Raw genomic sequence first — 16573 nt, forward strand, 5'->3', positions numbered from 1 at the left:
ATACAGGGGCACAGTGACTGCTAGTGGAGCTCCGTATCATCTCCGAACTATGCCGTTACACCAGTGTTACGTGAAGGCATCCAGGTTACCTGGATGAGGCCTGAACTGCCCAATGCATTAGCTTATACTAACCGTCCATGTGCAGTAAGATAGATCTTGATTCACCCATGAAACTGCAAGATTCATGGACTGATTCGTCATCAGTTAGCGAACCCTGGGTCACTGGGCCAGCAAGAAGTTCTACGGGAAGGCCACTTTAAGAAGGTGCAAGGGGGCTGGTGAGGCAAGACCCAACCCTCATCCTGCTAAGCAACTTCACACAGTAGACTTACCAGGTCCCTGTGAGGGGTGGATTCCCCCTCTCCAGGGCAGCTCCCTCTGGTACCAAACCAAGCTGACCAGCAGGGGTCTGACTGGCAACAAGATGAAGCCTAGGCTTCCATCACCGGCAAAACAGCAACATCATTTCTGAGATGCAGGGATGCTCTGGTATTTGGGCAAGGAATGACTTCTACCATAGAGTTTTTGTCCAAGTTCCAGAGTGTTCCCTGCAGCACTGGCAATGTCATGATACTGTTTCTGGTGCATGCTGTAAGTGATGTCACCAAGTTGCCAGACTAGGCCTCCCTTTGTTCCTGGTAAGTTCCCCAGCCCCACCCCACCTTGCAGGGTGCTTGGTCTACTAGAATATAGAAACTCTTGTTCCCTATGTATCATCAGTCTAGATACCAACCGAATTCATTTTGTTTTGCTTTTGCTATCTAAAGCAGGGATGAACAGCAGGAACGAACTTCATCTTCCAGACAGTATCCTGAAGTAAGCCATAATTTAAAATACATACAGAGATAAAATCCAACACATAACAGAAATAAGAAACAACTCTTGCCGAGCCTGACTGGCAGCAGATGGTATAATGCAACATTTTGCTTGAGGTCACAAAACAAAGTGAAAGTCTATATAGCCTCGTTATACAGCCAGCCAGCCTGGTGTTGGCCTCTCATCTGGAGAACCGGGTTCAATTCCCCACTCTTCCTCCTCCACATGCAGCCAGCTGGGTGACCTTGAGGCATCCACAGTTCACTCTGAGCTCTCTCAGCCCCACCTATCTCAGGGTGTCTGTGGTGGGGAGAGGAAGGGAAGGTGGTTGTAAGTCATTCTGAGATGCCTTCTGGTTGTTAAAACAGCTCTTCTTCTTCTGTAACATATACTACTCTGTCACTGTGGGAAGCCAATCCCCTCTTTCCTGTTCCTTTTTCCTCCTGCAGATCCCACCGTGCTGGATGCAGTCTCAACTAGGGTTGTGTGCGGTGGCGGCCGAATCGGCCATTCCTGGCCGACACAGCCAACTCCACGGCACCATGTGTGCGCTGAGTTACGCACTGGCACTTGTCCCCGCCCCCCCACGGCGCGGTGCTGGCTGTGTCAGCCTGGAATGCCCAATTCGGCCGCCACCGCACACAACCTAGTCTCAACCAGAAAGCAGATGGATTGGGGGGGGGGGGAATCATAGAGGCAGCCTGGGTTCGGGGAGATCCCTCTGCTGCAGTGTCTTCTTCTCTCCTGCGGAAAAGGGGGAGTGGTCCCCATTCCCCTTGTGCTGCAAAAGGCTTGTTTCCTTACCTGTCTTGTTCAAACCAGTCAAACCTGAAAAAAATCTTTGCCTATTAAAAGTATTAGCGATCACAGATGGGACTTGTGATAATTTTCCACATTAAAGTGGATTAAGATTACAGGGTGGGTTTGTATTGTTTATACACACACAGTGTTCGGAACCCATAAGACCAATTATTCATATTTGTTTACAGTGCTAAAATTGAAGCAGAATAAATCTAATTTGCTAAGAGGGGCAACTTTAATTTTATACTGGCTGAAATCCAAGCGTTCTTTCTCACCTTAAATATCCTTAAAAAAAGCAAGAGATCTAAATGGATTATGACTCTGATCCAGGCTAACATTTCTGTGGGTGCAAGGGCTTCTAGCTGCACATCACACTTTCCCTGTGCAATGGCAGCCTGCAATGCCTTCAGTAGCCCAGGAACAAGATTGGGCAGAGGTTATTTTGGGCTGCTGTCGAAAGAGACAATTGTGCTTGGTGGGCAGCTTTCCCACCCGCAGAATCCTAGCCAAAGACTGTAAAGGGGCCTTGCAGCAATCCTTAGTAGGGTGCTGAGATTAAAAGAAATATAGACAACTTCCTAATCACATGCACAAGTTGTCAAAATTTCTGCCAGAAGAATGTGCTTCCCAGGGAGATGTGACAGAGCGCTTTGAACTCTCCCCAGCTGCAACTGAGTGGGTTGAAAACTTAGATATTAGCATATAAGGGGTTGCCCAATCAGTCTGCATACACTTGTTTTAACCTAGTGGTTTTATACTATTATATATTTCCTGTGTAATAAAGTGTGCGTGCGCACAAAAGCTTACACCTATCCGAGCCCTTGCAGTAATTCATCCCCACAATGCTTAGGTGCTGGGGCTGTGGGAGACCATAGAGGCAAGTCCTCATAGGTGTGAAAGGAGCAGGTAGGAGTCCTAATTTCCCCAGCTGCCACCCTGTACTTCAACCAGGTGGTGGCAGTGAGTGTTAGTTAGTCCAGGTGGGTGGCAAACAGTGAGTCCTGTTTGCCACCCACCTGGAGTTGGCAACCAGCCAGAACAGGGGGTGTGCAAGACGGAACTGGGCCTGCAAGGCAAAAGCGGGACAGTTCCATCCTTCCCCTGGCCCATCACAAAGACCAACACAGTTTCGTTCTGGGGATAAGTTTTTGAGTGAACAGATACTTCTGGAGGTGGGTAGTCAGGCTGGTCTGAAGAAACTGAACAAAGTTGGAGACCAGGGGTACCTTGTAGACCAACAGTCAGCTTTCATGTGTTGCACTCTTCTTCAGAAGCAGAACAAAGTTTGAGCCTGGCGGCACCTTTAAGATGAGTAAAGTTTTATTCTGGGTTTAAGCTTCTGTGTGCATGCAACCTGGACTGGATGGGCCATTGGTCTGACCCAACATGGCTTCTCTTATGTTCAGATGTTCACACTTACAGCACACGTGGGACACAGCTTTAGGAATGTTTGTTCTTATATCTCTCTGTCCTGCTCCAGGGTTCTATTCACATACATGGCTCCATGTTGCTCCCCACCTCCACCCCCGCCCCCGAGGAAAATATGCAATTCTTCCACACCAAATCCGGAGAACTTGTCCCAGTCCAGAGCTTTAAAGAGAACAGACACAACTCCTGTTCTGACATCTTAACAAGTGGCAACTGAGAAGGAACAGGCTAGTGAAAATATTAACAAGATGGTTGCTATTGTTCCTTTTGAGGCATCACAAGGTTTCAACGTCACAATTTAAAAAAAAATGCCAAGTTATGGGGCCCCCATAGGGTAATCAAGGCAAGAGATGTTCAGTGTTGCTCTGCCTCTGCACAGCAGCTTGGGGGTCTCCCATCCAAGTACTAAGCAGGGCTAACCCCGCGTAGCATCTGAGAAGACCATCCTGGTCAGGGGAATACAGATATTATTTCGATTATGGTAACTTTGCATTCATCCTCCCGGCCATTCGCCGAGCTCTGTTACCTTGCCCTGATGATCATGCTTCATCTCCCAGCCCCGCGGCAGCTCCAGCTGCTTGTTGGCGAACATGTTCAGAAAACCCACCAAATCTCGGTTATGCTGATAGCGCTCAAAGTGGTGCGTGTCTCGTCGGACTTTGGTGATCATGTGCTTCAGACATGTGTTGTTTGTAAACATGCGGTAGGCACTCTGTGCGGGAGGGAGAGAACAGGTTGATATTGTTATTAATTAATTAATTAATTTTTATATTTATATACTGCCGCTCTTAAATGTCTCGCGGCGGTTTACAGAATTCATAAAAACGATAAAATTCCATAAAACCCATTAAAAACGTAATTAAAACACAATATCACGGTGGCGGGTAATAAATATATAGCCCACTCCCCTCCTCCCATCCAGCAAAGGTCTATTACTCTCTATCTGGGATCGAGGGACTTGGTTAGTTTCAGCTAGAGATCCACAGCTGACAACGGCAGGAGCCGCCCTGGCCTCAACCATACGCCTGGCGGAAGAGCTCCGTCTTGCCGGCCCTGCAGAAAGCTGACAAGTCCTGCAGAATCCTTTGTACTTTCATTTGGGTTGCCAGCTCCAAGTTGGGGGTGGATCCTGCAGGGGGCGGGGCTTGGGGAGGGGAGGGGCTTCAATGGGATATGATGACATACAGTCCCACCCTCCAAAGCAGCCATTTCCTCCAGAGGAACTGATCTTTGTTGCCTGGAGATGAGCTGTAATTCCGAGGGATCTCCCGGTCCTGCCTGGAGGCTGGCATCCCTACTTTGAATGAAGAAGTTTCAGAAGGAAGCTATCAAGTTATTCACCAGCTCAGGAAAGCCAGGAATCGTTCTTGGATGATTCATGGCTCCATGGAAGAACACTTGGTTACTACGTAGAAGAAGAGCTGTTTCTTTATCCCCAGCTTTCCCCTTCCTCTCCCCACAACAGACACCCCGTGAGCTAAGTGAGGTTGAGAGAGCTCTAAGAGAACTATTCTGCAAGAAGAGATCTAAGAGAACTGGGACTGGGCCAAGAGGTTGGCCAGCCAGCTGCATGTGGGAGAGCAGGGAATCAAACCTGGCTCACCAGATTAGTGGCCACCTCTCTTTAATCACATTGGCTCTCAATAGAGCATTCCATCCTTGGAATCTTAACTTTAAAGAGCACATGGGCTGGGAACACATTTTGGGAAAAGTCTTTTGTCTGTCTTACACCTGCTATCCCACAGAATAGATAGATCTGGTTTGGCATAAAATAGCTCCATGTGGTCTTATATGTTATACCCAGTCTTTTCCAATCTTTTGACTGCTGAAGTATTTTTCAGGCTTCTGGGTACCAGGAATAGATGCCAGCTGGCCATGCCTTCTGTCCACGCCCCTTGGGAGTTAGAGGAACCTTGGGGGGCAAAGGTTTAAATGGCCAGGGCCTCTCCCCTTTCTATATCCTGCAAGCACATTATTGGCCACTTTGGGAGGAAGTGGGTCAACCTACCCAAATAAAGGTAGAATTTAAATATTAAATATCTCTGTGTCTGTGTCTGTCTGTCTCTATCTATCTATGTATCTATCTGAACCCTTTTCCTCTCCTCTTCACTCGGAGCTGAAAGCGGCAGACACAGGGAGAGAGGGCTCTCCCCAGCTGCCATTTTGAAACCCCTCACACCGTAGTACAGAACTATGGTTGGGAAACCCTGTGTCCTACCCCTGGCCTTGCATTTTACACTTTTGCTAGGCCTACTTCTCAATTGCCTGTGCTCCACTTTTTTTCTTGCCTACGAGGATGGAGAAATCTATGCTTCCAAATCTGAATGTACAGCTGGAACCATATAGGCGCAGCCTTCAAATGCATTACCGAAGTTGGTTCCGCCCAACACATGAAATGTAGCAGTCAGCACACTCCGACGGTTGTTCCGCCTTCAATGAAACACAACCTGTTGATACAGCTGCAGTTATCAGAAGACGGTGTCCCTGATTGGATGGCGTGACCTCTGTGGAGGTTTGGATCCCACGCTATCTTTCTTTTTGAAAAAATCAAGCGCAACTTGTCTTGCAAATGAAGTCATAGCCTAAATCTACATCCGAATAAAATCACCCAAACGCTCTCCAAATTATACATTTTTATGATGCCTTCCAGATTTAACAATGCAGGGAGTTCTAGAATTACCATAATGGCTTCATTTAACACGTTTTAATTTTAACATTAGTTTACAGGGCAATTATACCAGTGGGAGACCCAGGATATTTTCACGCTAGCTTAAAGCCAATAAGCAACCCCCCTTAGAACATGTTTATACAGAAAAAAGGCAAACATCAGTGAGGCATTTCCACTGGCAAGTTCCCAGTTCAAATGCAGTGCGTGGGCCAGGGGATCTATCATGTGAGGATACACTAACAGGGGATTCCAGTGGGTGCCAGTACAGTGCTCAAGAATGGCCCACTCTAATCTGGAGAACCGGGTTCTATTCCCTGCTCCTCCTCCACATGGGTGATTTTGACCGGACACATTCCTCTCCAAACTGTCTCAGCTCTACCTGCCAAACAAGGTGCCTGCTGTGGGGAGAGGACAGGAAAGGAGATTGCAAGCCACTCTGAGACTCCTTAGGACAGAGAAAAGCAGGGTATGAAAACCTACTCTTCTATGTTGTCAACGAAGGCCCAGAGAAAAGTCTGTCCCAGTCTTTGTCAGAACCTCCCAGGTCTTCTGCCATGATTGTTGGATTCTTGATGCTTGGGATCGGACACTGCCCAGATGGCTGCTTCGACACCTTGCATCGTATTGTTTTGGTTTATGACTCCTAACTTTCTCACACAGCCTGTCCCTACTCCCGGCTCTCTCTCTTTCCCTCTTCCCCCCCCCCCTCCCTCTCCCCTCCCCCCAATCCCAACTTCGCCCTTTGTAGTTTAGGTTATCTGGAGTGTTGTAACTCTCTTTGAAATGCATTTTGCCCTGTTCCCAGGGGTGGGAAGGGGAATGGGCTTCACTGTGTTATACTCTGTCCATGGGCAAAAGACCTCAGTTCTGTCTATGTAAGTGTACCGGATGTCTTCTTTCCTTAATAAAGAAACTTTCTTATACAGAAGTTTGGCTTATTGCGAAATCGAGCACTTTGAGAGTCTCCCAGTAAAATAATATGACTCAAAGGTGGTGCAGCATTACGTCACTGAACCTTGACGCTTGAGCAGCTAAACAAAAGAATAAGATGCATCTATTATAAAGTGCATAGTAAGTAGAGATTCAAAACAAAGATAGAACGATTTTAAGAATGGGTTGTAAGGCGATGCCCAACACCTTGTGGTTTTTATCTTTGTTTTGAATCCATATTTACTATGCACTTTGTAATAAATAGATGTCTTCGTTTGTGTAGCTGCTCAACCTTCTAAGTTCTTGACTTGCTTCTCCGGTTAGGTTCCCCCGCCCCCCCCCCTTTTTGCAGCATTATCTCTCAGAAACATAGGGAAGTCCACAGAAACTGAGGGAAATTGCCTGCTTCAGTATGAAGAGAACCCATCTCTTATCTAATTCTTCTGGTCTACTTCATTTTTGTTCCAATATGTTATTAATTGTACAAGGTGGGGTAAAATGGATATAAGTATCAATGGCCACAACAATATTTTCCTCATAACGGTTACAATAATGAGGGAAAAGGTGCTTCCATTTTTGCTTTCCTGTATTCGACCCCATTTTAATCCTGACCCCTTGACCGCCACAGGATAGACTTCCCAACTTCTTTCTTTCTCCTACTGGTCACTCTCCCAATTGCTCTAGTTCAGGGGTCGCCAAACTGTGGCTCTCCAGATGTCCATGGACTACAATGCCTAGCTGACAGGGGCTTATGGGAATTGTAGTCCATGGGCATCTGGAGAACCACATTTTGGCCATCCCTGCTCTAGTTGTTCAGAGAACCAACCAGTGTGCCCTTCTTGGCCCAGAGTTGGGGAGTGTTAAATGCTAGCACAGAGCTCCTATGAGACCTGCATACCTTTGATCCCAAAGACAGTTGTGGTTTCATGAGATGTTCCTTGGCCTATCAGCTGCCTTGTTTTGGGTTTGTATACACTGTGAGCCAGTGACCCCCCACCCCCCCAGGTATGGGAAAAAGTGACCTTCACTAGTGGCTTGGGTCAGCCCTAACTGGGTATGCCCAGCTACCTGTTGGTGCTCCTGGGTGAGTATTCAGTGGGGCATGGTGAGCCCTGGATATCACTCCTCAAAGAAGCTCTAGGCCAGTGGTCCCCAATCCCCAGTCCGGGGACCGGGACCGGTCCGTGGATCTGTGGGTACCGGGCCGCGGCTCCTCCTCGTCCTCCTCCTCAGCTGCTGCCTCGGGGGCTGCCCTGCCACTCTGCTGCCGGCTCACCTTTGGTGCTGTCTGGAGGCCACCATGGCTGGGGCTCCCCCTCGGCTTGGCACTGCACTGCTGCTGCTGGCAGTGCCCCCCAGCGGGTGACAGGAGATCAGGGGCACCAGTGTGAAAGCAAGTGGAGCAGGCGCTCAGGCAGCGGCGTCCCTCTGCAAAAGACTACCCCCCCCCCCCGGGCCTCAGTAAAATTGTCAAGTGTTGACCAGTCCCCAGTGATAAAAAGGTTGGGGACCACTGCTCTAGGCAATGAAAAAGGGGTTCCCCTCCCTACATCCACTTCATCCTCTCTGGTTCTGTGAGGTAGGTTAACTCACTCAACAGCACTTGAGTGAACTTCATGGCTCTCCTAACGTGCTCCAGCAAGGTATGAAAAATGCAAAAGTATCATGTCCTTCTAATGTTCATACACAACTCTATATAATTCATATTTAATTGCCACTCTATACTCACAGGGTTAGAATGCAGCACTGTGAAGAACTCCGGGCTGGTCAGGAATTTCACAGGGGGGGGACTGAAGCAGAAGAGTAAGCCGGGATCGAGAGGTAGAATGAGGAAGCACGTTCTCCCTTCGGAAATCTAAGACACGTTTCGATCGTCAGTACAAAGGGTTCAGCATCCCAGCATTGTAAAAAACAATTTTTTTTTAATACAGTCATTCTGGTTTATGTTTGTTATTAAAAGTTCTTTTCTATGACATTGGAAAGTGCCATCAAGTTGCAACCCACTTATGGTGACACCCGAATGTTTTCAAAGTAGGGTTGCCAGACCCCACCACCTGGAGGAGACTGGGGTCCCCACCGGGAGGCCCTGCCACCCAGCTGACAATGAACTGGCCGACGAAGGGGAGTACTTACCAGTAGAAAGGCTCAGTGCTGGTGGCACACGGGAAGTGACATCATGGCACCGGCAACTTGTGAATGACGCTCTGGTATTTGCAAAAACTCTATGGTATAAGCTGATTATCCCATAGAGTTTTCATCCAAATTCCAGAACATCACTCAGGAGCATTGCTATGAAGAGGTAGGCAATGACAAGACAACTCTGAATGCCTCTTGCCTTGAAAACCCAACAGGGGTGGCCATAAGTAAGTTGCAAGTTAATGGCACTTTCCACCACTGAGGTTGTAATGGAAAGATCCTCAAGGACATGCAAAACAGAGGGTGCTGAAGGCACCTTACCTGCATTGGGGTGATGGAAGTCGGGGTCCTCCCCAGCTCCATCCATGGCGTTTGGGTGCTCCTCTGGCCTGTCATTAGTCATCGTCCGACGAATACTCTGATACCTGAGGTTTCAAGACTGACATTATGCAAAGCACGCGATAAAGGCATCAGAGAATCTCCAAAAGGCTGGCATGTGAGCATACGAGCAAGTTACATCAGAAGTTAATTATTTTTCTATTTCGGCTTCAACTGTTCCTTCCAGCCAAGCTCCGGAAAGCTAAATTCCAGGGGACAAGCGACTTTCAAGCCTTTCTTTCTGACAGCCAATGTGGTGGTGTGGTTAAGAGGGGTGGACCCTAATCTGGAAAACTGATTCCCCACTCCTCCATGTGTAGTCAGCTGGGTGACCTTGGGCTAATCACAATACTCCCAGAGCTCTCTAGGCTCCACATACCTCAAAGAGTGTTTGTTGTGGGGAGGGGAAGCGATAGGGTTTGTATACCACTTTGGGACTCCTTCAGGTAGTGAAAAATGGAGGGTTAGAAAACAGCTTATCACTTTGGGAGTCTTTTCATCCCAAAACTTATACTGGAATGAAAGGGGGGATGACAATGTGGCAATGCAGACTACATTTCGGCCACAGGACAGGGCCTGGGGAATTGATGCCTTTTGCCTAATTTTTATAAATATCACATTTCTGGCCTAAGCCCATCTGTACAAAGGTTTCTATGCTTGCTCAGTAAGGGGAACTTGCAATAAAGACTCAGGGCTATACTATGCCAGTTCTTAAACACTGTGGGCAAGGAAATGGTTAGAATAATTCTCACCGGCGGTTCAGCTGCTCCATTTGCTGTATAGAGTTGGAACGCTGAAGGATCTGAGGAGCCGGGGGTGCCGTGGGCCGCTGCCACGTAGTGGTTCTGTTTACGTGGTCCACATAGAATATCCTCCCATGACTGTCAATGCGGGCTTCCCAATCTTAGCAATCAAAACACATTGCAAACAGTAAGCAACAGGATACTTGAAGGACACTGTTTCCCAAATCTCTCAGTCATGTTGGGTCAGGCCAGTGGCTTATTTGGTCCAAATCCACATGTCGCAAAGGGGGCAAAAACAAGGGGCCAGCAGGAGATCCACCAGTGGGGCCAGAACTCCAGAAGCCCTCCCACTTGGACCTCCCAAGCACCAAGCATGCAGAGCAGCCTTTTGACTGTGGAGGAGCCCCTGAAAAATATTTTCAGACTTCAAGGGGCCTCAGAACTTGTCATGCTTCCCTGCCACACCTGCCAGAAGTGATGTGTGAACAGAAGTGACATCACTACATGTATTAACAGGCAGGGTCATGGAGGACAGGAGGGAGATGACAGGAGGTAGTTTAAGCCAGGAGCAGGCATGAAGGCTCCACCCCTCCCAGGCACAGAAATTACAAGGGGTTTAGAAAACTCGGAAGGAGGGGAGGGGGAGCAAAGGAAGCAACCAGTTCCAAGTCCATTAAGGCAGGAGAGGAAAGGCCTTGAGCCTCCTCCGGAGACCCCCAGATCCCCAGGGGCTTGCAGACCCCTGGGGGCAATAGTTGATATGGAGCACTGCTGCCACAGACAGACTGCTCTAGCTATAACTTGTGGCTAATAGCCAGTAATAGACTTTTGCTCCATATCGGACCAATTCCTTCTCCACTGGGGAGGGTGGAAACACACTACACACTATTGGAACCTGGGGAAAGAGCATATGGGTTGTGTAAAGAATGAGCCCCGTGCTGCTCTCTGGTTTTCTAAGAAACATTTATTTTTCGATTTTTATACTGCCGCTCTCGGAAAGTTTTGCAGCGGTTTACAAGTATAAAACAACAGATTCCATAAAACCCCCATGAAAACAACCCTTATCAGAGACCAGATGGAGATTACTACCCTAAGATTCTAAACACTCCGCCCCCTCTCCTCCAATTCAGCCTGAGGGCCAAATTCTCTTCCGATGGGAGCGGGCAACCAGATCTAACTTATCCGTGGGATCCTCTAATGGTAACACCGAGACCCCACCCTGGCCTCAACCATATACCTGGTGGAAGAGCTCCGTCTTATAGGTCCTGCGGAAAGCTGGTAGCTCCGGTATGGCCCTCAGCTCTTCTGGGAGCTCATTCCACCAGGTTGGGGCCAGGACCAAAAAGGCCCTGGCCCTGGTCAAGGCCAGGCGGACCAGTAAATTCATACCCACTGAGCGAAGAGCCCTGCGAAAGGCATAAGCAACCAAGCAGACCTGCAGATAAGCATAAACCCGTGGCACCTGTGCTGCTTTGAGAGATGTGCGTTCAAACTTTGAAGCTAATACAAAAAAAAAGTATCTCACTTGGGGGCAAGGCCTCGTCCACTCTCTGATAGCGGCTAACGTCCTGGCGAACTGAGGGAAGTGATCTCAGAGGCTGATGGCCATTGCTTTGGGAGCCTAGAGAAACAAAAACATTTTTTTAAAGGAAAAAGTGTATAAATTTCCCACGAAAATATGTAGAAAGCATTGCATTCTGCCTCACCATCATTCTTCCAAAGGTAATTCCGGCTCATACTGAAACTTGTTAAAAATTTAAAATTTGAAAAATTTGACAAAGCAATTAAGCTTTCTTTCTTCGAGGGCTGTAACCCTAGCTTGTCTCAAACACCACAAAGCAGTTGTGGTGGTCCTTACAGAAGAACCCAATGCACTCACATTGTATTCCCAGTATGCTAACAACGATATTGCTCTGCCATCATCAACAGCGTGCCATTTGAGCTCAAAAGGCCGGGAAATTAAAAGTCAAACGATTGTGCTACCCGTTTAAATTCTAGGTTTTAAAAACGGTTGATATATTGCAAGCTGCCTCACGCCCCGCAAGGTGGGAAAGTGGTTAAGAAATGTTTCAAATGTTAAAAAAAATTAACCTGGGCTCTCACCAATATACGCATCCCTTGTTCAGCTCAGTACAAGCAAGGGACTGCTAGTGAAACCTATCCGCCAGGTAGTCAGCCTCTGCTGTTTAAGCAATCGTGTTTGCTTTTACGCCAGGTAGGAGGCGACACCTGTGAAGTCAGGCGGCATTTCATTCACGCCATTCTATGCAGGCACTCAAGCTCTTTGTGGAAAACAGAAAATCCTGCTAGGGTTGTGGGGGTGGTGTGCACCTGTGTGGTGTAGGTTAACGGCATGTGTACACAATGCGGTTTGAGCATGTCCTCGGAAAGCTTTGCTGATGACACCAGGTGCGATGTTTTTGCATTCAAAGCATGCCCTCAAGGCAGATGACTGTTTCTTCAAGGGTCATCAGTCCATTACAGAATTAAGTGGTTACCAATTGGGAAGAGGCTGGTGTAGTTTCCTCCCTGCTTCTGCGACTGTTGATGTGGAACAACAGAAATTGGGCTTCTACATAGCTGTCCCCCCCCCCCCCCCGAGCACTAGTGATTTTTCAGGGCTTTTAAAAATTGGCAATAGCAACATACTAGATAACATTGTAACAATTTGTTCGGGTTCTCTGGATTTTCAACTTTCTTTTTTAAGTTTCTAGCCCTTTTCATTGCAGAGATACGAGGGGAAAGGTATATCTTTGTAATTAAAGGAGATAGGGACTAACTTTAAAAAAAAATGAAAGCTGAATTCAAAGATCCTGGTACAGATTATTCTAATATTATATTGATACAGCACTATTCCATTGCCGCACTTCACTCTGAATCCCCCAGATTACAAAGTTAAACAGGTTTGAGAAAGACAGGAAAAATGCCTGAGGTGTACAAATGCACCACATTGTCATGGGTGGGTAAACACTGGGGAGAGGAGGGGAATCACTGCTTCCCAATATCATAAAACCCAGAGCAAATAACCTGTGGGGAAATGACTTGAAAGAGATTCAGACACATTCATCAATTAGAATCATAGAATCATAGAGTTGGAAGGGGCCATTCAGGCCAACTAGTCCAACCCCCTGCTCAGTGCAGGATCAGCCCAAAGCATCCTAAAGCATCCAAGAAAAGTGTGCATCCAACCTTTGCTTTAAGACTGCCAGTGAGGGGGAGCTCACCACCTCTTTAGGCAGCCTATTCCACTGCTGAACTACTCTGACTGTCAGTACACGTAACTACTCTAATTAATTAGCTTAACCGTGGATACCAAGACCGACAACCGCCTTGTGTGGCCGTTACCTCCGCTAGCTCCATCAGCCTCCGAAGCTGCCCCCTCGCAAGTGGCCTGTGCCCCTCCAGTGTCTGCCTCCTGTGATTGGCTACGTGCAGCAGCTGCCTGCAGGCTCCTCCTCCTCTGCCATATTTCTTCAGCCTCATCAATATCTTGCAGTCCTCCCATTTCAGTCAGGGGCCCTTCCTCTTGAGCGGTTGGGATATGTACCGAGGGCAGTGAGGCCTGGGTGCATACAATGTCTTGCGTTCCCACAGCAGGTTCACTCCTAGAGGTGTCCATGGCACAAGCTCCTTCTTCCTCCTCCTGGGACGAAAAGGCTGGCATCTCCAAAAAGCGGGTGCTTTCAAAGGAAGAGCACTGAGTATCCACTGAGGTGAGTCGGGGAGTGGCGGCTTCATGGCACGAACCGTCTGCCCCTTCTGCGTCGCTCTCGCCTTCTGGCCGAGTGCTGGATTCGCTTACGCTTTCTGTGCGAGCGGGGTCGCTGGGCTCAGTTTCCGACGAGATCTGAGATGGTTCCGAGCCCTGGTCCATAGACTCGGCTTCCCGAATGCTTCTTCGGCTTCCAGGAGAAGACTCAGAAGCTCCCGCATCTGAGCCAGCTGAAGGCTGTTCTGCCTCTTGAGATGCACAAACGTCGAGTTCAGTCAGATCTGCTGGCCCGTCATCTGGAGGACCTTGAAGCAATTCAGTTTCTTCGACGGCTACTTCAGAGTCTGGAGGCCCTGGAAGGGGTTCTTGCTGGCTATCGGAAGGAGGCAAGGAGGTGTCTATGTCCGGGTCTCCCCCATCTTCCTCGGGGCCTTGGCTTTGCGCAACTTGGCTTGACAAACAATTCGGACAATCTCCTTCAGCGTTTCGGTTAGGACCATTCAACATGACTAACCCGCCGTCATCATCCAGGGATGACTGGAATCCCAAAGCTTGATGGAATTCATGCTCCTCTTCATCAGAGTCTATGTGAAGCATGGCATTAAGTCTAGTGTCAGTCGGGAAGCTACTCCTTAATTTTGGGGACGCCCCAATGGCGCGCTCATTGCAAGCGGAAGTCCCGGCCCTACAATAATTACTTTGCTCAATAGCATCCAAGTAGTCGTTCAGCGAATCCTGGCGGCCCCTGGGAGGTGAGGACCTTGAAGCCGTGGAGGTCAAATCTTCCTGATCTGTTTCCAGAGTGGTACTAGTCCTCAGGGAATGCCGTGGGGTTCCCTCTCCTGTTGATTCCTCCAACAGGGGGCCGTTCAAGCAAACAGGAGGCATGTCATGATGCCCAGTGGGGGCATCTTCCTCGTCAGAAGGGCTACCCAAGTCTCCATTGACAGAGTTGACTCCTAGCAAGGTCCCCACAGTTTCTGGTGAAGCATCTGGAATAAAGAAAAGTCAGGAAAATATGTCACTACACGTAACAGGTGATGATGGAAATCACTAGGTATGAATGGAATAGAATCATAGAATCATAGAGTTGGAAGGGAACTCCTGGGTCACCAAGTCCAACCCCCTGCACTATGCAGGACACTCACAACCCTATTGCTCATCCACTGTAACCTGCCACCCCCTTGAATCTTCACAGAATCAGCCTCTCTGTCAGATGGTTATCCAGCCTCTGTTTAACAATTTCCAAAGATGGAGAACCCACCACCTCCCGAGGAAGCCTGTTCCACATGTAATACACCAAATCAAAGTACAGGCGTATATGAAAAGATATGCAAAAACTAAAGATGTATTATTTATTTGTTTTTGTTTATGTGTTTATATTTATACTTGGATTGATATGCTGCCCCTCTCCAGATAGTCTCAGGGCAGCTCACATCAATAAATTAAAAACCCGTGCAAAAATTTTAAGTTTAAAATACATTATTTATTTATTGTACGGCGTGAGTGTTATGTGGCCAGGAGATCTGTTTGGCAATCAGGCAAGAGATGTTCAGAGGTGGTTGGCCACTGCCTGCCTAGCATCACAGCCCTGGTGCTCCTTGGAGGTGGCCCTTCCAAGAGCTAGCGGGGGACAACCCTAATTAGCTTCTGAGATCTGACAGGATCAGGCCTCTGGAACCTTAAAGTGGGTTCCAGAGCAGATCAAGTTTGAGCTCTCCATAGAAAGTAACATGACTACATTGAGGCTATTGTACTTTGGTCACATCGTGAGAAGACAAGTCTCTCTGGGAAGGACAATCATGCTAGGAAAAGTTGAAGACAGCAGGAAAAGGTGAAGGCCCAAAAGGAGGTGGATTGACTCAGTCAAGGAAGCCATGGGGGCCCTCAGTTTGCAAGTCCTATGAACAATGGGAGGTTTTGAAGGCCATAAATTCACAGGGTAGCCATGGGCCGGAAGCAACATAGCACTTAACATACTCGGCTTTTCACGCTTGTGAACTGTGGATTGGAAAAACTGTGTGACAAGCATCCAGTTATCAACAATATTCAATATACCAATAACAGGTGTGCAAACACACTGGAAAACGGACGGTATAAGCATGTACACATGTAATAGACCAAAAAGACATTAATAGTATGAAGGCTAAATTCAATTCCAGTAGCCCCTTAAAGAAGTGGTCCGCAACCTTTTTCAGATTGCGGACTGGTGGGGGGGCGGGCGATCCGGGCGCCGTGCATGCGCGCCAGCCCATGCGCAAACGTGCATGCGCAACAGGCCAACACATGCGTGTTTGCGCCATGCACAGCCACAAATGCACATGTGTGGCAGTTGCTTGCGTTCGCGCATGCGGGCGCACATGGCGCAAACGCACATGTGCGGACCTGCCGCGCATGCGAGTTTGCGCCAGCGGCCGTACTTCCCTCTCCCCCCTCCTACAGAAAGAAGCTTGCCAGGCCGCAAGCTAATCGGCCGCTTTGGCTTGCGGCCTGGGAAGTTTCTCACTGCAGGGGGGGGGGCGTGGAGAGGGAGCCGCGGCCCGGTGGTTGGGGACCACTACCTTAAAGAACAAGAAGATGTTCACAGGATAAGCTTTCAAGAGGCAAAACTCCTTTCGAAGCTTAGCCTCTTGAAAGCTTATACCAGGGGTGGCCAAATTGCTGGCAGGGGCTCATGGGAATGGTAGTCCATGGACATCTGGAGAGCCACAGTTTGGCCACTCCTGGCTTATACCCTGAAAGTCTTCTTGGTCTCTAAGGCACCACTGGACTTGAAATCCAGTCATTAAGGAGCCCCCAAAAGGTCTCCCACCTGTTCTCTATTAGCTGCAATTTACAAAGGAACAAGGTTAGGCCCAAAGGTGTGCTGGTTCATATGAACCCATTTCCAATTCATACTTCGTAGGAGAAAAGATGTAACATGCTTTTGCTTGAAACAAACACCAGGGCTTGGAGCGTGGG

At 48.3% G+C, this 16573-nt stretch overlaps 1 protein-coding gene across 1 annotated transcript in view; it reads right to left on the reverse strand.

Moving 5' to 3' along the window:
• HECW2 (HECT, C2 and WW domain containing E3 ubiquitin protein ligase 2) overlaps nt 1–16573 on the reverse strand; it is a 249813-nt gene that overhangs the window by 78790 nt on the left and 154450 nt on the right. The window contains 7 exon segments of the mRNA XM_077319283.1: nt 3572–3757; nt 8373–8429; nt 8431–8498; nt 9101–9204; nt 9910–10060; nt 11426–11521; nt 13246–14604. Coding sequence (XP_077175398.1) covers nt 3572–3757; nt 8373–8429; nt 8431–8498; nt 9101–9204; nt 9910–10060; nt 11426–11521; nt 13246–14604 — 2021 coding nt within the window.

This window comes from Paroedura picta, chromosome 2, assembly GCF_049243985.1.
Source record: "Paroedura picta isolate Pp20150507F chromosome 2, Ppicta_v3.0, whole genome shotgun sequence".
Classification (NCBI taxonomy): domain Eukaryota; kingdom Metazoa; phylum Chordata; class Lepidosauria; order Squamata; family Gekkonidae; genus Paroedura; species Paroedura picta.